The 21502-nt window shown below is 42.7% G+C and overlaps 2 protein-coding genes across 5 annotated transcripts in view; both read right to left on the bottom strand.

Moving 5' to 3' along the window:
* Nucleotides 1-2809: 2809 nt before the first annotated feature.
* On the bottom strand, nucleotides 2810-16203 carry LOC127643004 (ubiquitin carboxyl-terminal hydrolase CYLD-like). Its single transcript, XM_052125525.1, has 16 exons — nucleotides 16118-16203; nucleotides 15594-15786; nucleotides 14560-14835; nucleotides 14107-14457; nucleotides 11904-12009; nucleotides 11319-11809; nucleotides 9678-9843; nucleotides 9001-9142; nucleotides 8649-8771; nucleotides 8089-8180; nucleotides 7089-7152; nucleotides 6812-6992; nucleotides 6611-6719; nucleotides 3609-3727; nucleotides 3174-3381; nucleotides 2810-3092 (listed from the first exon to the last, which is right to left on the bottom strand). Exons 2-16 carry the CDS (start codon nucleotides 15765-15767, stop codon nucleotides 2908-2910), a joined length of 2787 nt encoding a protein of 928 aa, XP_051981485.1. The 5' UTR covers nucleotides 15768-15786; nucleotides 16118-16203; the 3' UTR covers nucleotides 2810-2907.
* Nucleotides 16204-17020: 817 nt separating this feature from the next.
* The window catches only part of LOC127642925 (adenylate cyclase type 4-like), a 36683-nt gene continuing 32201 nt past the window's right edge, over nucleotides 17021-21502 (bottom strand). For all 4 annotated transcript variants that reach the window (XM_052125393.1, XM_052125376.1, XM_052125403.1 and 1 more), the window contains 2 exons: nucleotides 18241-18365; nucleotides 17021-18073 (listed from right to left, as the gene is read on the bottom strand). In XM_052125393.1, the coding sequence (XP_051981353.1) occupies nucleotides 17933-18073; nucleotides 18241-18365 (266 nt within the window). In that variant the 3' untranslated portion in view covers nucleotides 17021-17932. The remainder of the gene's footprint in view (nucleotides 18074-18240; nucleotides 18366-21502) is intronic.

Genomic DNA, 21502 nt, shown 5'->3' with positions numbered 1-21502 from the left:
AAGATGTAAACAGTCCTGATTACTCAGCGGAGACCGTTTATCTTAAACTCGACTCGTGACAGAAACAGGTCAGTCAGTATGAGACTGAACTCAGATATCATGTTTATGTAATGCTTTACACGGCTGTAACATGTAATCCGCTTTATTCAGGACCTCAGATAGAGTTCATCAGACCCCGTCCACAGTCACAACAATCCACCAGTGACATCACCATATAAGGGTTTCAGTCAAGACGATATATTTTTGGTTTTGGATATTTTTGTCCCACTACACACACACACACACACACACACACACACACACACACATGTATTTATATATTATTTTTAAGATTTACACAACAAAATTCAGTCACATTGTGATCGTAAACAAGATAAAACAACCTAAATATTTTAAGTTGTATTTATTTAACATGTTAAACATGAATAAATAAGCAAGTTAGTGAATAAAGGCCACGTTCAGGAATCAGACTACACTGGTCACGCTGTAGATTCAAATGAACTGATTCATAAGAGTCATTTGTTCAGGAATCAGACTGCACTGGTCACGCTGTAGATTCAAATGAACTGATTCATAAGAGTCATTTGTTCAGGAATCAGACTGCACTGGTCATGCTGTAGATTCAAATGAACTGATTCATAAGAGTCATTTGTTCAGGAATCAGACTGCACTGGTCACGCTGTAGATTCAAATGAACTGATTCATAAGAGTCATTTGTTCAGGAATCAGACTGCACTGGTCACGCTGTAGATTCAAATGAACTGATTCATAAGAGTCATTTGTTCAGGAATCGGACTATGCTGGTCACGCTGTAGATTCAAATGAACTGATTCATAAGAGTCATTTGTTCAGGAATCGGACTACACTGGTCACGCTGTAGATTCAAATGAACTGATTCATAAGAGTCATTTGTTCAGGAATCGGACTACGCTGGTCACACTGTAGATTCAAATGAACTGATTCATAAGAGTCATTTGTTCAGGAATCGGACTATACTGGTCACGCTGTAGATTCAAATGAACTGATTCATAAGAGTCATTTGTTCAGGAATCAGACTACACTGGTCACGCTGTAGATTCAAATGAACTGATTCATAAGAGTCATTTGTTCAGGAATCAGACTACACTGGTCACGCTGTAGATTCAAATGAACTGATTCATAAGAGTCATTTGTTCATGAATCAGACTACACTGGTCACGCTGTAGATTCAAATGAACTGATTCATAAGAGTCAGTTGTTCATGAATCGGACTACGCTGGTCACGCTGTAGATTCAAATGAACTGATTCATAAGAGTCATTTGTTCATGAATCAGACTACACTGGTCACGCTGTAGATTCAAATGAACTGATTCATAAGAGTCATTTGTTCAGGAATCAGACCACACTGGTCATGCTGTAGATTCAAAAGAACTGATTCATAAGAGTCATTTGTTCAGGAATCTTCTTGCTGTTTTGCGGCGGTTCGGCAACCCATTGATGCATTACCACCACCTATCGCCCATTTGGACCATCGACACTATTTACAAATAAAATACCTTCACACATAATTTCCTAACACCCTCGGGACTGCAGTTTCAGCTCCTCCAGCTTCCACATGCGGCCCCTAAAATAAATAAATATAAAATATATATTTTCTTATATTGGATTACCCAGTTATTCTCCTCTCTCCTTCTCCCGATAACCTACCCTTTCCTACTGCTGGTTGAATTGCATACAAATATCAGCATTTCATTATCCCATTGCTGTTGCCATATGTGATTAATATGCTTTTTGATGACTGATTTGATCTCTGATCTACTAAAAGACACTTGGATATACGGTTTCCCTCTCTAATGCCAATGTATCTGTCTCTTATCCTTTCAACCCCACAAACACTGAACATGCATATTATTCTGCAGTTATGAATACACATCCTGAGGAATCTCTATTGTGCTGTCTTGAATCAGATTAGCTGGACATTCAGACTTAAGCTATAGAGTCTGAGCATCTGTTTACACACTGCCATTACAGCAATCATTGCTCCAGTAAACCCCAATAAATGATCTGATATCCTACTTATCCTAGACACTTTCAACTTAGGAATTGTGTACGCAACCCCATTTTTTGGATCTTCTAAAGCATCTGTGAAAATCTCCAACAACCCAATCAATCCTGCTGCATTTACTTCCCCCGTTCGTAAGTAGGACTCACTACCTTTATGTTGGGTGATTTTACCTCTGGCCTCCTAAGTTTGCCCAATACGACCCCGTTAACTGCGGTCTTAATTGTTTTGGCATTTCACCAATTTCAAGTCGAAGATGTTAAATATGCTCCACAGCAGATTCTTAGGGAACACTTTATTTTGATGGTACCAAGTAGATATTTAACGGATTATAAGTGACTTATCAACTGATAAGCTGTTATACAGGCTACTTAAAGTCTACTGATGTTTGCTGAAACACTGTTTACTAGCTATAGCAAGGCAGTTGATAAGTCACTTAAATATCTACTTGGGACCACCAAAATAAAGTTGTACACACACCACTTCCAGTGCCAAGGGCCCCTCGACTGCCCGGGGGTGCCCTGGCTTTAAGGTTGCGTGATCTAGTTTGGCGTTCCCCCTGCTCGAAAACCCATCAACAATGGAAACAACTTTTGGCCATGAAAACATGGTTTATAATGATTACTGCCCGTTTAATTCTGTCATTGAGAATGGAGCATCCAACACATTATCCATTGCTTCCATCTTCCTCATTTTTAATTATTATAATGTTGGAAAGGACAAGACAAACAAGCACAAAGACTCGTAAACATTCAATAATGCATCCTGTTTTTTAATCAAAAATATTTACAATCAAATACTATTTTCTTACATGGTGAGATTTAGTGGAGCAAAAGACTTTGATATGAATGAAGACAATGTTAAGTTATTTGTACAGGCTCAGTTCAGGAGAGTGATAAAGGCACATATATGCGTCACACAGTAATCGTCGCACGGGGTCTCTGAGCGACGCGGCGTCGAGTCGAGAGATCTCGTCTATGGTCATTCTCAAGTAACGGCCCACCTCAGGACATGCCCTCACCTGCGGGACATTAAAGCCATTCTCTCCTCCTGAAAATCAAACAAACATCTGGTGAGTGTGCAGAGAGAAACCGTTCTGACCACAGAGTTCAGAAACCGCATTGAACTCACCCTCTCTGTCGGCCATACTGTCGAAGAACAGCCAGTCTGTGTGCTGCGGTCCGTGTTTCACGAAGCTCACGTAGTGACTCGTCTCGATGCACGTCACAGCGAACAGATCCATGAGCTGACGGGACCCTGGAACCGGCCCCTCCCAACAGCCCAGCGCCACTTTGATGAGTGTGGGTTTGTGTGCCTGTCGTTTCTTGTGTGTGTGAACCTGACAGGGAGAGAGAGACAAGCGTCATGACAACAGTGTGTGTGTGTGTGTGTGTGTGTGTGTGTGTGCGTGCGTGAGTGTGTGTGTGTGTGTGTGTGCGTGTGTGAGCGTGTGTGTGTGTGTGTGTGTGTGTGTGAACCTGACAGAGAGAGACAGACAAGCGTCATGACAACAGTGTGTGAGTTTACAGCCCTCACATCTTGTGTACCGTACACGTGTGTGTTTACCTGTTCGTTACAGATGTTACAGTACTGATTGAACTGTCCCGGTGTGATGTCATCATCCTCGTAACACTGAACACACTCCCACTGCGCCAGAGTCTGACAGATACTGCACTGACGCACAGCTGCACACACACACAGATCAATCAATATAAACATGTATAATATCAGTTTCTAATAATCAACAATAATAACAATGACTAATAGAAAAAATGATAATGAATAAATAAAATCATAAAATTTATCATGTTAATCTATTGTAAGAGATATATAGATATATCTATATATATAAATAAATTAATAGAAATATTTGTATTAAATGTATAATATAAATAATGAATGATAATCAATATATACAAAAAAAAAAATCTATAAACATTTGTATTATAAATAAATATTTGTATTAAAAATGTATAAATATTTTATTACAGGAACAGTAGTAGTATGTTTTATTTAATGCCATGTCAGCGATCAAAGCTATTTTCATGGCAAGAATTAAATTACAAAAAACAAATATCATATAAATACAATAAAAACAAAACAAATATAAATAGCAAGTCATATTATACAATATATTTTTTAAGATTAATATATGATATGAAATCCAAAACCTTTTCAGGCACAATCTCATTAAATAAGTCCTTTAACGAGGTAACTTCATAAAAGAGCATTCTACTTGTGTTAAGACCAGGACAATCTAGTAAAATATGTTTGACAGATAAGGGAATATTACAAAACATACATAGGGTTGGGTCTTCACCTTTAAGCAAAAGGCATGGGTCAGATTTGTGTGACCTATACGACATCTGGTGTAGACCACTTGATCAAATCTTGTTTTAAAATTGATAAAAAGTCTGTTTGAAATTTCCGGATGAATTACATACAACTTATTGTTCTTGCACATATTCCACTCTTCTTGCCACTTATTTAAAATATATCGGTTAATAATCGGTCTGATATCTGAGGGAGGGATTTGACATTCATTAACTTCCTGATTAAGAGCTTCCTTAGCAGCTGCATCAGCTTGTTCATTTCCTGAAAGACCAACATGTCCTGGAACCCAGCAAAAGATAATGCTGAAGAACTGATTTAGTAGATAATCCACTTTGGTTAAGATGCAGTCCACTAAATGATGGTCAATTTTTAAAGTGTCCATTGCTTGAAGGCAGGATTTAGAGTCAGTAAAAATTATAAAAAAATTTTGCAGAGAATTTTCAATGTGCTCCAGAGCTAAAAGTAAAGCACGAGCCTCAGCAGAGAAAATTGAGCACTGTTTTGGAATACTGAATTCCATAGCGTTGATTTCCAGTCACCATTGCTGCCGTTACACTGTTTTCCATCTTCGAGCCATCTGTGAATATAGGTACATGGGAGGGAATTGGTTTCTTATTTCCAAATATTGCTGTCTATATACATTTGGATGGGTCACCCCTTTCTTCTGATGAGTCAAGTCCAAATTGATATTAGGCTTCTTTAGTTTTCAGGGAGATATAGAATTGAATTGTATTTGGGTTAGAATGTTCAAATTTATATTCAAGTTCTCCAAATGAGGTTTAATACGAATACCAAAGGATCTGATACTTTTAGGTTTGCTCTCATACAAAGGAGTAAATTGTGGGTTGAAGATTGAAGAATAAGCGGGGTTGGTTTTATTTGCCTTTATTTTGTTAGCATATTGGAGTGAGAGCTTCAATCGTCTGTTTTGAAGTGAAGGTTCATTGGCTTCGATGTTCAAGCTTTACATCGGCGAAGTTCTAAACGCTCCCAAAGCGAGTCGTAAGCCCTGATGATGTACTGAGTCCAACATCCGCTTATATGATTCTCTGGCAGAGTCATAAATTATGCTTCCATAGTCCAGCCGGGAACGAATTAGTGTTCTATAGAGTCTCAAAAGAACCATGTAATCTGCTCCCCATTTTGTTTTTACCAGTACTTTCATTATACTCATGGGTTTAAGACACCTGTTTTTAAGTGCTTTCAAATGAGGAATGACAGTCATTTTGTTGTCAAGAAGGAGTCCTAAGAACTTAATTTCTTTAACATTAATCGGTTCTCTATTAATGAAGAGTTCTGGGTCAAGATGAAGGGATCGCTGGATACAGAAGTGGGTACAGACTGTTTTTGATTTAGAGAATTTGAATCCATTTTCAACTGACCACTGATATATTTTGTGAATGCATAACTGCAGTTGTCTTTCAATTGTACTCATGTTCTTCCCTCTATAGCAGATGCAGAGATCGTCCACATATAAGCTGCAGAATATATTAGATCCAATGATACTCTCAATGCTGTTTATTTTAATACTGAAGAGAGTGACAGAAAGAATGCTTCCCTGAGGAACTCCAATTTCTTGTTTGTGAATATCCAACAAGGTGTTTCCTACTTGGACTTTGAAATATCTGCTGGTCAAAAATTGGAAATAAAGATGGGTAATCGTCCTCTAAAACCCATGTGGTAAAGATCTTTCAAAATCCCATACCTCCATGTTGTATCATATCGTTTTCCAAGTCAAAAAGACGGCAACAACATGTTCTTATCTAATGAAACCATCTCTAATATAAGTTTCCAGTCGGATTAATTGATCCAAGGTGCACTTTCCACGTCTAAAGCCACATTGATAGTCACTTATTTGTTTCTTCGACTCCAGAGTCCAAACAAGCCGATTATTTACCATTCTCTCCATCATTTTACAGAGGCAACTGGTAAGAGCGATTGGTCGGTAGTTATTTGGATCTTAATGGTCTTTTCCTGGTTTAGGTATAGGAATTACGGTTTATTACAGGAACAATATAAATAATAAATATGATTGAATAACGTATTAATGAACACCAATAATGATAATAAAAATGAATATAGTGCATATAAGATCAAATATATATGAATATAGATCATATTAAAATACATATTTATATTGCAATAATAAATATACTGAATAAAAGGATGATTTAACAATGTATATTATAATGAATGATATTAAATCAGTATATAAAGGATGCATTGAGTCTCACCGCTGTCCAGTAGGTCCGTGATGTCGAGGGTCAGTGAGGGCACGATGGCATCAAACATCTTGAAGTCTTTGCCGAATCGAGGCATCAGGAGCGGCAGACAGGACGGCGCCTGAAGAACAAGACAACGAGTGACGAACTGAATATGTCAAACGTCACGTGTCTGATCAGATCTGTTGCTACAGCAGTATTATGGGATGTTACCTCTGTGAGTTTGAGTCCAGAGTGCATGAAGGAAGATTCCAGTAGCGCTTGAACGCTGGACACTCGGACGAGACACGCGGCTGGAGACGAGAGAGCGATCGGAGAGACGGGAGGAGACGATGAGATGGACGGAGGGAAAAGCTGATAGATGAAACACTCCTGCGGCTCCGGACTCGACGACCTACAACACACAATAATACAAATGATTACCTACTGACGGGACTAAATCTAATAACAGTTTGTAAAGACTGTTTGAAGATATAAATGAGTCGTTGACCTGATCTTCAGAAGAGGTTCCACCTGGAGAAGCAGGAAAAGCTGGTTGAGGAATTCCTCAGGATCTGAAAACATAATTCAATTAATAAATCCTTCATCAACAACAACAACAACAGCAGCCGCCATTTGTCACTAAGTGGCGTCGACAATCACGATGGGAAGTGTCGAAAGTCCGCTGTCAGGAGGTCACAGGGCCGACCCAGATGCCACAGGTCGACTGACTGAGATGACTGGCTGATGCACCACCTGTGCCCCCTACTGTGCCAACTTGCTGTGCTTTAGCCACCCTGCGCTCTGCTCGTTGTTGTGAGCGTCGCTCCTCTGCCCTCCGTTGTTGTTGGAGGGCGACTGCCTCCAACTGGCCAGCAGCATCCTTCACAAGCCTCCTCCAAAGAGGCCGATCTTGACACCGATGGTACCAGTCATCGGCAAGTCCACTCAGCTCCACATCCTCCTGTACCACATCACTCAAACTCTTCTCCAGCCCGTGCCGTGCCCGCTTAGCCCCCTCTATCCGGTCGAACAGAAACAGTTTAGGCATGCGGGCTACATGACCCGATGAGCTCCTCACACAATCCAGCCTGGTTAAACCCAGGAGGGATCTTAGGCAGCCTAAATGTTTCGAGCCGGTGATGATGTTCCATTAGGGGGGTCCACACAAGCATAGAGGAGGGAGGGAATGACCGTGGCAGAGAATACCTGAAGCTTTGTGCGGAGCGACAGACCGGGTAGCTTCCACACAGCGTTACGCAACCGATGAAAAGATAATGCCATCTGTGCACAAACGCCACCCTCCCTCAGCATTTCACTGGGGAGATCATCTCTGCCCGGTGCCTTTCCTGGTCTCAGGCTCCGGATCGCCCTCACCCACACCTCACCCCACCCACACCCTCACCCACACCCTCACCCACACCCTCACCCACACCCTCACCCACACCCTCACCCACACCCTCACCCACACCCTCACCCACACCCACACCCACACCCACACCCTCACCCACCTTTCTCTTCGTTGGTAAATCCGGCATCTGCAGTTTCAGCTTTGAGAAGTTTGCGTAAGGACATCGTTTTACTGGCGCACACATACCCAAACCTGCAAACACATCCCAATACACACATCATCACCACTGCACAAACACATCATCACCACCACTGCACAAACACATCATCACCACCACTACACACACCATCACCATCATCACCACCACTGCACAAACACATCCCAATACACGCATATCACCACTACACACACCCCCCCCAACACACGCATATCAACACACACCATCACCATATCACCACCACTGCACAAACACCCCCCAATACACACACACACAAGATCTGTGGCCATACATTATCAGCGGATGAATATCACTATGGAATAATATTTACACTATTTAACACTGACACCCATTTCAAACAAGTAACTTTTGAATTAATTAACTAGCAGTTACAGGTTAAAATATAAAATAATACACATAATATACATTTACTGTGTTACGAACATGACAAATGGACACGGTAAAAATAAAAACGCTATAATACTCCTTTAACTGATACGTACCTGCGTAATGGGTTGACAATCTCACAGCGCAGGAGATCCTGAGCACTTCGACTGCGCGGGTTGTGGTGAGGTCCAGTGGGCCAGAACAACAGCCAATCAAAAGAGCTGCAGCACGAGAACATGCTGAGAGAGAGACGTGTCAGTGATTAACAGTCAATGAAGGTCACTGCCCTGTCACCACACATGAGGTCATCAGGTGACGTTTGGAAGTTTCGAGTGAAGTTGTTACTTTTGAATTTACAGGATTCCGTCAACAAAGTAACGCTGCACATGTTACACTGTTGCTTCCATGTTCCACAGAAAGAAACAATGTAACGCCGTTAGTGTTGGTGATTTCAGCCCAGTGAATTACCTGAAGAGAGACGCGTCCAGATAGCAGGAGTTCAGGTGCCCCTGAATGCCTTTCTTAAAGCCCTCGTACAGCAGAAGGGCGTCCTGACCCAACACAGGAGGAGTGTTCTCATCAACACGCTCACTGCTCCAGTTCAGAAACGCTGAAACACACTTACATGATTCATATTCCACTACAAAATACAAAGAATAGAAAATAAATAGGGTTTAAATTAAAACAGTTTATGAATTGACATTATTTGCACTGTCAGCACATTCCCCTCTTGTTACCCTTTCATAGGTTTAAACATTGTACTTTGAGAATCAACAAACTCATCGCTAACAACCACTTTTTTTGTGTATGTATATGCGTGTGCGTTTGGGTGCATGTGTCAGTTTGTGCGTGTATGTATGTATGTTTGTGTATTTTTGCCAATATTTCCCTTCATGTGGGCATTTTTAAAACATTGTTAAACATTAACGGTGTCTCATCCATGCAGGTTACTCACTTTAATCTATTTATTAATACAAATCCTAAAGATTGGGAATTCATTATATATTACCATAATAATTAAATCAATATTTCATGCAGTACTATGTATAACTAGGACTATAATACAACATTAAGAACTAGATGTTACTGATAGAAATGGTGTTATAAAACATGGAGGCAGATATCTGAGGACTGTTACTGCACACCTATGGAGTTGCACCGGTCCACTTGATTAAGGGTCATCTCCGGCGCAGGAAATCTGGAGTCGCGTCTGCAGTTCTGCAGTTTGACGAACAGCCCTTTGTTGGCAGGGCAACGGAAGTGACGCTTACCGAAGTAACTGCCATCCGTGGCGGCTGACAACTCCTGGTCCTAAACGAAAAACAGATTTCAAATGGTAATTTCTTTGGATTTACCCCCAAATTACCAGCACATATCGTTACGTCTGCTCTACACACGGGACGGCACTTGTGTTGTGCATCTCAAGAGATGTGAAGCTGCTATAAGAAACGCATTACAATAAGAGAAGTTACTACAATGAAAACATATTTATTCAGATTGCCGTTATAAATGTTTGATTCGCTTCAGTGACATTTCTTAATATAAAACTTTTTATTTCTTCGTTTAAACCTAAAAAGTCATTTCACCTCGCAGGATGTTACTACAAGACAAAAATCAGTGTTTTGTGTTTTCAGTAGGGCTGTCCATTTAACACGTTCCTGAGAAATGCTTGTAGTACCACCTGTTTACTCCAGGGGGCAGTAAGTGGCACTTCAGCTGTGTGAGCAACACAGTTTATACAGTGAAGAAACACTTCAGCAGAACACCACAAACATGCGTCACGCTCTTGCATTCAAAACCCTTGATGGGGCACAAATCTGAACTAAGAGATCTCAAGATGAGTTTAAAGATTGAGTATTAAACTACATTTAATGACAACGTGAACTAATAATGTGTTTATGATGCAACACACCCGAGACGCGACACAAGCATGTCTGACACAGGTGTACAACGGTCCTTAAACAAGCCCTCATAATAAATCTCTGATTGTTTAACATTTAAAGATAACTATGTATAATTATTTCATCATTATATATTGAGATATTGTTACACGAGGGGCTCAGCAAATATTTGTATATGCGATTAATTAATCGGGACACCATGTAATTAATCGACAGCCCTAATTTTCAGGTATATTCTTAAACATCCATAAAATAAAACTGACTTTAAAAGACTTGCTTTAAGTTAAGTTCAATAAAGAGTTAAAAATATTATTAAAAAAAATTTATTATATTATAATAAAAATATTTAAAAAAAATGTAAATACTTATTTTGGAAAATATATCTTAGTCTTTATTTGTTTTATTAACTTAACTCTAGGTAAATTAATAAATTCAATAAAATAGTGTTTTAAAATATAATAAATTATAAATACAAATAAAAATAATAAAAATAATAATAAAAAAAAACTACATAATATTATAATATAATTAAAACAAAAATAATATAATTATAAATTAACTCAAAATAAAAATACTTATTTTGAGAAAATATATAAAGTTAATAAAATGAATCAAGTCTAGAGGTAAAGTTATTTTATTGAACTTATTGTTTAAAATATAATAAATTATAATATAGTATTATAATTAAAATATAAAATAAATAGAATTTACGTAAAGTTTTCCTATAAAGTTATTTTTCTTATTATTTAAGCTAAATATATTTTATTCGTAACTAAGATATATAGATATAAATAGTTTTGCTGTGTCTAGAGGAACAAAGTACTAAACACAATTTCATCAGATGTTAAACTATAGCACAATTCAGACAAATGCTAGTTTGTGTACCAGCTCAATTCCGGCGACTGGTTCTGGAATCCCGCTGATTTGTCCAATCCAGCAAATCACTCCAAAAAGGGGCGGGTCATTCACCTCCACCATAGATCCCACCTCCAACCACGTGTTAGGCTCCGCCCTCTGATCAGAGATCGGTGGAGAGGGTAAGTTCTGAAATCCATTGGAGAAGCGTGAATCGCCAGTGGAGGGGGACATGGGTGGGGCCTGCGGCTTATTGGGTGGGACAGTGGGGGGTTTCAGGGCGGGCTTGGGTGTGGTCAAAGGAGGAGGTTTCAAAGCGACTTCAGGGGCGGGGTTAGTGGATGGCTGGAGGGCTTTTTTAGCCGTGACGAGCATACCCGGATGGATGAGCGGTCTGCTTGTGGAGCTCACGGACTGTGAGAGGTCTTTGTTGTGGGTGGATGGTGGAAGAGGGGCAGTTTTATTGGAGAGGGGCAGTTTGGGATAGTTTACTGGTGGAGGGGATCGTTCCGATCTAGTTTCTGTAAAACAAAACAAACAGTGTATGTGGATTATAAAAGCAGTTGCTTTTAAAGGGATACATTTGCCCAAACACACTGTAAGACTCATCGTTACCTGCATTGACTCTGAACAGGGGAAGTAAAGCACCAAATTCAGGAGACGGGATGAAACACAGATTTGTATCTTTATAGTATCCATCCCACGATCCCGCCGCATGGTCCTGATCACACAAACACATGCAGAACATTTACCTGCAACTAGTACATTTATTATTTGCTGGATGCAGTAAACTTAGGGAAGGGTTCAACTATTCTTCCTCTATTCTGAACGCCCAATTCCCAATGCGCTCCGAGTCCTCGTGGTGGCGTCGTGACTCTCCTCAATCCGGGTGGTGGAGGAAGAATCTCAGTTGCCTCCGTGTCTGAGACCGCCAATCCGCGCATCTCATCACGTGGCTTGTTGAGCGCGTTACCGTGGAGACGTAGCACGTGTGGAGGCTTCACGCTATTCTCCGCGGCATCCACGCACAACTCGCCACACGCCCCGCCGAGAGCGAGAACCACATTATAGTGACCACGAGGAGGTTACCCCATGTGACCCTACCAACCCTACCCTCCCTAGCAACCGGGCCAATTTGGTTGCTAAGGAGACCTGGCTGGAGTCACTCAGCACACCCTGGATTCAAACTCGCGACTCCAGGGGTGATAGTCAGCGGCAATACTCGCCGGAGATACCCAGACCCCCTCAGAAATCAGGACATTAAAGCAACTTGAGATGATTGATCATTGTACACACACCATCTGCTAAAAGGACCATCAGTGATCGCTTGTGCATTTCTGCGACTTAGACAAAAGAAATGAAAAAACCACCGCGCACACACACTCATATAGCAAGTAAACGACACGATCAAACAGTTAACAGATTAACACGCAGCGCTGCTGTCCTGAACTGCACAGCGCAGTTTCCACTGCCGGATCATGTGACACACGGGACTCCATTTCTGTGTTTACAGACATGACGCAAGAATGAACGACATCAGCCTGCAATTGTGCCAAGCTCAAAATACTAATCACTGTTATAAGCTTAAAGTCAGTCGAGGAAAGGACATTGTTTTGAACACTGATTTGTTTAATGAACTTATAAAATAAAAGCTTGTGTATCCCAATCAAATACAATCGAGAGCTTTTATATAAGAATCAAATCGTATCTAAATCAGAATCAAATCAAGAGCTCGTGAATCAGAACTGAATCGTATCTAAATCAGAATCAAATCAAGAGCTCGTGAATCAAAACTGAATCGTATCTAAATCAGAATCAAATCAAGAGCTCGTGAATCAGAACTGAATCGTATCTAAATCAGAATCAAATCAAGAGCTCGTGAATCAGAACTGAATCGTATCTAAATCAGAATCAAATCAAGAGCTCGTGAATCAGGATTGAATCGTATCTAAATCAGAATCAAATCAAGAGCTCGTGAATCAGGATTGAATCGTATCTAAATCAGAATCAAATCAAGAGCTCGTGAATCAGGATTGAATCAGTATCTAAATCAGAATCAAATCAAGAGCTCGTGAATCAGGATTGAATCAGTATCTAAATCAGAATCAAATCAAGAGCTCGTGAATCAGGATTGAATCAGTATCTAAATCAGAATCAAATCAAGAGCTCGTGAATCAGGATTGAATCGTATCTAAATCAGAATCAAATCAAGAGCTCGTGAATCAGGATTGAATCAGTATCTAAATCAGAATCAAATCAAGAGCTCGTGAATCAGGATTGAATCAGTATCTAAATCAGAATCAAATCAAGAGCTCGTGAATCAGGATTGAATCGTATCTAAATCAGAATCAAATCAAGAGCTCGTGAATCAGGATTGAATCGTATCTAAATCAGAATCAAATCAAGAGCTCGTGAATCAGGAGTGAATCAGTATCTAAATCAGAATCAAAATCAAATTAAGAGCTCGTGAATCAGGATTGAATCGTATCCAAATCAGAATCAAATCATGAGCTTGTGAATCAGGATTGAATCAGTATTTAAATCAGAATAAAAATCAAATCATGAGCTTGTGAATCAGAACTGAATCGTATCTAAATCAGAATCAAATGCATCGATCCCCAGCCCCATGTTTTTGAGAAACGTGGCACTTCCTGCAGCGTGACATGCACTTCTAAAGTATTTCATGTATCAGGAACTGTAGAATTAAATTAACACTATCGACTTGCATTACTGAAATAGTGTCGGCTCTGGGACAACCTTAGATTGAAGAGATTCACACATTTACAGTAACAATGAATGTGTCGTGACAAACGCTCACCAGTAAAACTCCCACATACACGCTGGAGGAGGAGGGCCGACCCGGAAGGGGCCCACAGAACTGGACTGTCCCACGATGGACCGACTCCTCCTGCGTGAACCACACTCGCTGTCCGACAGTCAGGCTCGAATCGGCACCACGGGACAGGATGTTCACTGGAGGCGGGTTGATGTTACTGGATGAAGACGGGTACGGTTGGGTGTGATCGTGGGCACTGGCATTGCCGCCTCGTGATAAGGGATAGAGGGAAAGCTCATGGGCCGCGAGGACGAGGCCACAGGATTCTGGACATGTAAACAGCTGATGCCCTTTATAGTTGCCATTAGATTTGCCCCTGCCTGCTGCCCATCCCTAAAAAAGACAGGGGAGCAGTATAGGTGAAATATCGGTCTTCAACGACGCATGAGTTATGGTAAATGTTCCCATGAATCAGTCCATAGAGTCTCGACTTGCCTTTAGCTGAACGCCAAAATAAACGGCAGAACTTCCACTCGTCAAGGGACCGCGGTAACGAAGCTCCGCCTCCGGCATCTCTACGGATTGGTTCCAGAACACCCACACCTCCGAGCCCAGCGGTAAAGAAGCCAACTGCTGCAGGTGGTGCGGTCTGGACAGGAGACCGAGACGGGCATCAAGGTCCTGTACCGGTTCAAGGAGACCAGCGAGATCGGAGGGGACATCACGGAGCACCTGTTTGGAGATCTTCACCACAGATCCATTATCAATCACCTGGGAAATAAATCTTTATTAGTTTGATGCTCTATAAAAACATTCAGTACATGTCAGAATTCAATATGTCCTCCGTAGTACAAAATAAACATTAAGACCGAGCTGCAAACATGACTTGGTGAATAACAACTCGACCCCTTAAATTAAAATGTTACTCAGAGGACAAAGACGTCCACGTCAAAAAACTTTCACGTATTAGATTTTTTTAAACATCAGTCCTGATCATAACTTCCAAATATTCATTAGTTTGCAGGATTTTAACCCTTTAAATGCCAGTTCACACACACACACACACTTGCAGTTTTAATGGGTTTCAATGGGGACATTTGTGTCCTGAAGGTCCCGAGTGTGACTATTGTGTGTATTATTGATGTATTAGTGGAACTGAGGTTGAAATATCAATTCCCCCCAAAATACACACCTTTGGCAAAACGTATGCCGTTGCCATTAACAATTTGAAATTGAAAAAAATATATAATAATAATAATTAAAAGACAAAATAAAAAGGCCTGCAAGGTTCAATTTCAGTCGGTCTTCTCACACAAAGCTATATTAATTCAGAAGACTTTTTGGAAAGCACAAGTCTACTTTTATTGGCAGACTTGGTCCTCCATCTTCGGTGTTACATGAATGAAAGTCATGCGGATTTGGAAAATGAGCGCGAGTAAATGATGACAACATTTACTGACACAGTGATGAACTATTCCTTTACAGCAAATGCTTCGTTTTTATTATTGTGTACGAGTGTATCCTCTTACTTTCACCCACAGGTAATCTCCTCGTCCACCCCTCTCGCCTCCTCCCTCCTGCTCTTGGCACAGTTGCCCCCTCTGCAGGTGAATGGTTCCTTCCAGGTGGTCCTGCACGTTATGGTCGGAATCAACCACGTACATTTTCGGGGGGAGTCGGCTCTTATTACTGTCGCCAGACATGATCGAAACACATCCAAACCTGCGTCAGTGCACAACGAAACGTATTTAACGAACAAAACAATAACATTTAGATTGAGGTCCAGTGTGTTTCATTCAAACACGACCCACTACAGAAAACAAGGCATTTTTTTTTCTAGACGTACTGGATAAAATAACTAGTTATGAACAAGAAAAGCTAAATTTGAGTGGCATTCGTTTATAATTGGAGCATAAAAACAAAGTGCAAAAGCTCGTGTATCAGAAGCATTTCTTACTTTATAAACTTGAATAACAACAACTGCTGGTGATTTGAAATAGGTTTTAACATCACTTTGCAATTAAACAAAGAACCAAACGGAACTTTAACTTACCGACAATGTCATCACCTCATCTTCAAGTACGATACTTTATCGCGATGGGAAAAAACTAAAAACAAACAATAATGCCTCACTTTTATTTAAGCAGGAAGAGAGATGACGGACAGCCGCGCCGACCAATCAGATGCGAGAAAAGCGAAGCGTCAGAATTATGTGGGCGGGGCTTCGTTTAGTGGGAAATTCCACCGTTGCGGTTTTTATTTGGAAATGAACAAATTACTTGATACTTGCATCTTCCGAGAATTCAACATCCAGACTACAAGTATAATCTTACAAGATAACTCAGTTTGAAGAGATAAATATATCTAAAATCCTGTGTTGGGTTTAATGTATTACTGAGTGATTAATTACTGTAATTAAAATACTTTTCATTTAAAAAAATAAAATAAAGTATGGGATTACTCATACTTTTTCAGTAATTTAATCACAGTTACTTCTGAAGTAATTGCGTTAAATATCGCATAGACTATATCTAGTGAATTTAACACTAATTTAACGTCTAATGTTAAAATATATAAATGTATAATGCTGTCCCTTTAAATTCTTTGGCCAGCTCATGAATAATGTATTTGACAACAGCTTCATGTCTATCCTTGTATTTTTCATCGGTCAATGTTAATAAGGGGTTTAGAAAGTAATTAATAATAAGTAATGTGATTACTTTTCAGACAGATTAATTGGTAAAGTAATCTGATTACATTTTAGAATATGTAATGCATAGTTAGTAATAATTACTTTTTTTGAGTAACTTACTCAAAACTGCTAAAATATCTACTAATAGTGCACATTTCCGTCTCATAAGTGTGTTTATGCTCTTGTCGTCAGTTATACTACGAGTAAAGACAACAAACAACTGCTTTTTATGAAACATTTTATAAACATGGACATTTATTAAACATTCAAACTATTAAGTACACATACATGTAAGTTAATAAATAAGTATATCCATACATAAGCCAAGAAAATTGTACAAAAAAAAAATATATATATATATTGTAACGTTAATGCAATGCCATGTACATTAGTAAAACACAGAGTAACTATTATGGTAAGACTTCAAAAACATGATAAAAACTGTAAACCTCATAATATTTCCCGTGTTTTTCAAAAGTATGCATACTTCATAAAGGCTAGCTGTTTATATTTAAGTGCTAGCTACGTCAGTTTATGTGAGATTTACATGTTTGCATTTGACAGACGCTTTATCCAAAGTGACTTACAGTGCATTCAAGGTATACGTTTATCAGCGTGGGAATCGAACCCACAACTTTATATTAATTATTTTGTATTTTTATTTAAAATTTTGGGGGATTTTTTTCCCCTTTTGTCCCCAATTTGTAACTCCCAACTCCCAAAGTCCTCGTGGTGGCGTCGTGACTCGCCTCAATCCGGGTGGCGGAGTCTGAGACCGTCAATCCGCGCATCTCATCACGTGACTTGTTGAGCGCGTTACCATGGAGACGTAGCACGAAGCTTCACGTTATTCTCCGCGGCATCCACGCACAACTCGCCACACCCCCCCACCGAGTGCGAGAACCGCTAATCACCACCACGAGGAGGTTACCCCATGTGACTCTACCCTCCCTAGCAACCACACCAATTTGGTTGCTAAGGAGACCCGGTTGGAGTCACTCAGCACACCCTGGATACAAACTCACGACTCCAGGTGTGATAGTCAGCGTCAATACTCGCTCAGATACTCAGAACCCCCCCCCGAACCCACAATATTAGTGCTAGCGCTACTCTTCACTAGTTGAGCTACAGGAACATTTCACGAAACGTAAGTATAAGGCAAGTGTGTGACTGGCACTAAAGCGTTAGATTAAGGTTTGAAGACTCAGTATCGATGAAGTATGTGGTCAGATCTCCTTTGCCTTTGACGCTGATCACTCCTCTCAGAGTTACGCTGTAGCCCAGGGATTGCGCGACTGCCGCTGTTTCATCCGTCACCTGAAGGGGGCAGCAAACAACACACATGTGATATATGCAATATGGCTCTTCTTCATGTGTCATGGTGTGGAATGTGGTACATCAAGGTACTAAAATGATTTCATAGTCCCCTGACCTCAACAGCATTCCCCATTTGCTCATTCTCTCTCTTATTATGAATGCATTACCTGTATTTTATTGAGGACTCCAGTGCTGTCCATTCTGCTGGCCACATTAACCGTGTTTCCCCACATATCATACTGAGGTTTGTGAGCGCCGATGACCCCTGCGATCACAGGACCGTGGTTTATCCCTGCACACAGACCGTTATTATACACTTGTAATATCACAGGTTGAATCCAGTTTTGTGTTAGATGACTAGATATATGTGCATACAGGATCAGCTATGAGTCTTTAAGGAAAGAATGGCCGGTGGTGAAGCTCATTTCATCATCAGAAACGCAATTCACACAAAATAATAACTTGAATGAAGCTCTTTTATGATGAGCATTAATTACTGAGTCCGGGGGGCTTAAAGTAAAACCATTTAAGTGATGTCACTGTCCAGACACAGTAAAAACAATTAAATAAAAAATAAATTAAAATAAATCAAAGTCTTATTTTAAAAACAAAACAAATGTGCAGAATTTTTTTTATGTAATTTTATATATATAGAGAGATTTAATTATATATATATATAAATAATTGTCATGTTCATTGTTGTCCTTTGTTCTTTTGTGTACTTTTATTTTGAAAATTCCTGTTCAGTTCCTAGTTTTGTCACATCCTGTTTTCCCTCCATGTTTTGTATCTGGGTTTTATTGGTTCATTGTTTGATTACCTTGATTCAGTTCTTGTTTGTCATTGGTTTTAGTTAATTATCTTGTTATCCTGTTTCAGAGTTCTGTTTGTTGATTGGCCTTGTTACCCTTGTCCTTGTGTATTTAAACCCTGTTTGTTCCTTCATTCCTTTGTTGGTCGTTGAATGTTGTTGTACGTGAATGTTATGGTTGTTTCTCCTGCCTGTGGATGTTTTTCATGTTCATGTTGTTTTCCCCTCGTGGCTATTTTTTGTTCCTGTTTGTTTGCCCTCACTTTGATTTATAATAAAGAACCTGCTTTTGGATCCGCACCTCCTCGTCTGCCTTCACTCCTACATTCGTTACAGAACGACTGACCACACTATGGATCCAGTGGTTCAGCAAGCGAACTACCAGCTGCTTTGCCTAAAGCAAGAGGACCGACTGATGGAGGACCACATCCGTGACTTCCTTGAGCTGGCAAACATCTCCGACTTCCCGGACTCGGCCTTGGTGGTTTTCTTCTGGGGTAACCTGAACCCCTCACCGAAGGAGCGGTTGCCACTGGCGACACGCGGCTGGACGCTCTGTGATTTTTGTGGCGGAGACGCTGCTGGTATGCGGCTCGCCACTTACTGTGGATGTTGTGGATGAGGATCCTGCTTCCCCTCCCATGGCTGTGACTCTCCAGTCGTCCCTAGCTCTCCCCGTCATGCCAGCCCCTACGGTCAGTGTGCAAACCCCCACGCCTGTTGCCGTCATCGAGCCTGCATGGTCCACTTCGTCTGCCCGGAGGAGGGTGAGAAGACGGGCTTCTGCCTCCCGGTTCGCACCTGCCCCGGTCTGCGAGCCAGAGCCCACGCTTGTCACGGTGAGCGAGCCAGAGCCCACGCTTGTCACGGTGAGCGAGCCAGAGCCCACGCATGTCACGGTGAGCGAGCCAGAGCCCACGCCAGCCACTGTCAGCGAACCCAAGCCAGCGCATGCCTCGGTCACCCAGCCAGCGCCTGTAGCCTCAGATATCCGTGAGCCAGCGCCTGTAGCCTCAGATATCCGTGAGCCAGCGCCTGTAGCCTCAGATATCCGTGAGCCAGCGCCTGTAGCCTCAGATATCCGTGAGCCAGCGCCTGTAGCCTCGACCGTCCCAGAGCCAGCGCCTGTAGCCTCGACCGTCCCAGAACCAGCGCCTGTAGCCTCGACCGTCCCAGAGCCAGCGCCTGTAGCCTCGACCGTCCCAGAGCCAGCGCCAGCAGCCATGACCGTCCAAGAGCCAGCGCCTACCGAGCCTTCCAGGGCTGCTCCTCCCAAGTCTCGAGTCTTCCAGGGCTCCGCCACTCGAGCCTCCCAGGGCTCCCCCTCTCAAGTCTCGTCTTCTAGGGCTCCTCCTCCTGAGCTTTCCAGAGCTCCGCCTTCCGAGTTTCCCGAGCTTTCCAGAGCTCCGCCTTCCGAGATTTCCAGAGCCCCGCCTACCGAGCCTCCTGAGCTTTCCAAAGCTCCGCCTCCTGAGCTTCCCAGAGCTCCACCTCTCAAGCCTTCCAGGGCTCCTCCTCCCGAGCCTCCCAGGGCTCCGCCTCTCGTCTCTTGAGCCCCTCGAGCCTTCCAGTGCTCCGCCACTCAAGCCCCTCGAGCCTTCCAGGGCTCCGCCACTCAAGCCTCTTGAGCCTTCCAGGGCTCCGCCTCCTATGGCTCAGCCTCCCACGGCTCCGCCCCCCCGAGCCCCCCACGGCTCCGCCTCCTGCGGCTCCGCCCCCCGAGCCTCCTACGGCTCCACCTCCCACGGCTCTGCCTCTCCAGTCTCCTACGGCTTAACCTTCCTCGGCTCCACCACCGAAGCCTTCCAGCTCACCGCCTGAAGAACCTCCTACGGCGCCACCTCCCTTGGCTCCGCCTCCTAAGCCCCCCATGGTCCTGCCTACGCCTCCTTCGACGCAGCCTCCCAAGTCCTCCTTGGCTCCGCCTCACGCGGCTCCACCGGTCCCTATCTGGCGGCCACCACCTAGGTCCCCCAAACCTACCCACATCCCGTGGTCAACCCCTAGGCCTCCTGAACCTATCCTTGCCCTGTGGCCAGCTCCCAGACCTCCTGAACCAGTCCTTGCCCCATGGCCATCTCCTAGGCCACCTAGATCGGCCTCTATCCTGTGGCCTCCTCCTAGGCCCCCTGAGCCGGCCCTTGCCTTATGGCCAGCCCCCGGGCCATCTAAACCTGTCCCTGTCCTGAGGCTGCCTTCCAGGCCTCCTAGACCTGTTCCCGTCCTGTGGCCTCCTTCCAGGCCTCCTGACCCTGTTCCCATCCTGTGGCCGCCTCCCAGGCCTCCTGACCCGGTCCCAGTACTGTGGCCGCCTCCCAGGCCTCCTGACCCGGTCCCAGTACTGTGGCCTCCTCCCAGGCCTCCTGACCCGGCCCCTATCCTGTGGCCTCCTCCCTGACCCAGTTCCTGTCCTGTGGCCTCCTCCCAGGCCTCCTGACCCGGCCTGTGGCCTCCTCCCGGGCCCCCTGACCCAGTCCCTGTCCTGTGGCCTCCTCCCGGGCCTCCTGAACCTGCCCCTGTCCGGTGGCCTCTTCCCAGGCCCCCTGACCCTGTTCCTGTCCAGTGGCCTCCTCCCCGGTCCCCCAGACCTATCCTTGCCCGGTCGATACCTCCCTGGC

The sequence above is a fragment of the Xyrauchen texanus genome, chromosome 1 (genome assembly GCF_025860055.1).
Source record: "Xyrauchen texanus isolate HMW12.3.18 chromosome 1, RBS_HiC_50CHRs, whole genome shotgun sequence".
Classification (NCBI taxonomy): Eukaryota; Metazoa; Chordata; class Actinopteri; order Cypriniformes; family Catostomidae; genus Xyrauchen; species Xyrauchen texanus.
This window is presented reverse-complemented; position numbering and strand designations above follow the sequence as displayed.

Excerpts from the sequence above, each read along its gene's own strand:
- LOC127643004 (XM_052125525.1), bottom strand. The coding sequence starts at position 15,767 with ATGTCTGGCGACAGTAATAAGAGCCGACTCCCCCCGAAAATGTACGTG. Across the intron at positions 12,010-14,106 it reads TGTATGTGGGAGTTTTACTG|GACCATGCGGCGGGATCGTG; the intron begins GTGAGCGTTTGT and ends TTGTGTGATCAG. Across the intron at positions 9,844-11,318 it reads CAGTCGCCGGAATTGAGCTG|GACCAGGAGTTGTCAGCCGC; the intron begins GTACACAAACTA and ends TTTTTCGTTTAG.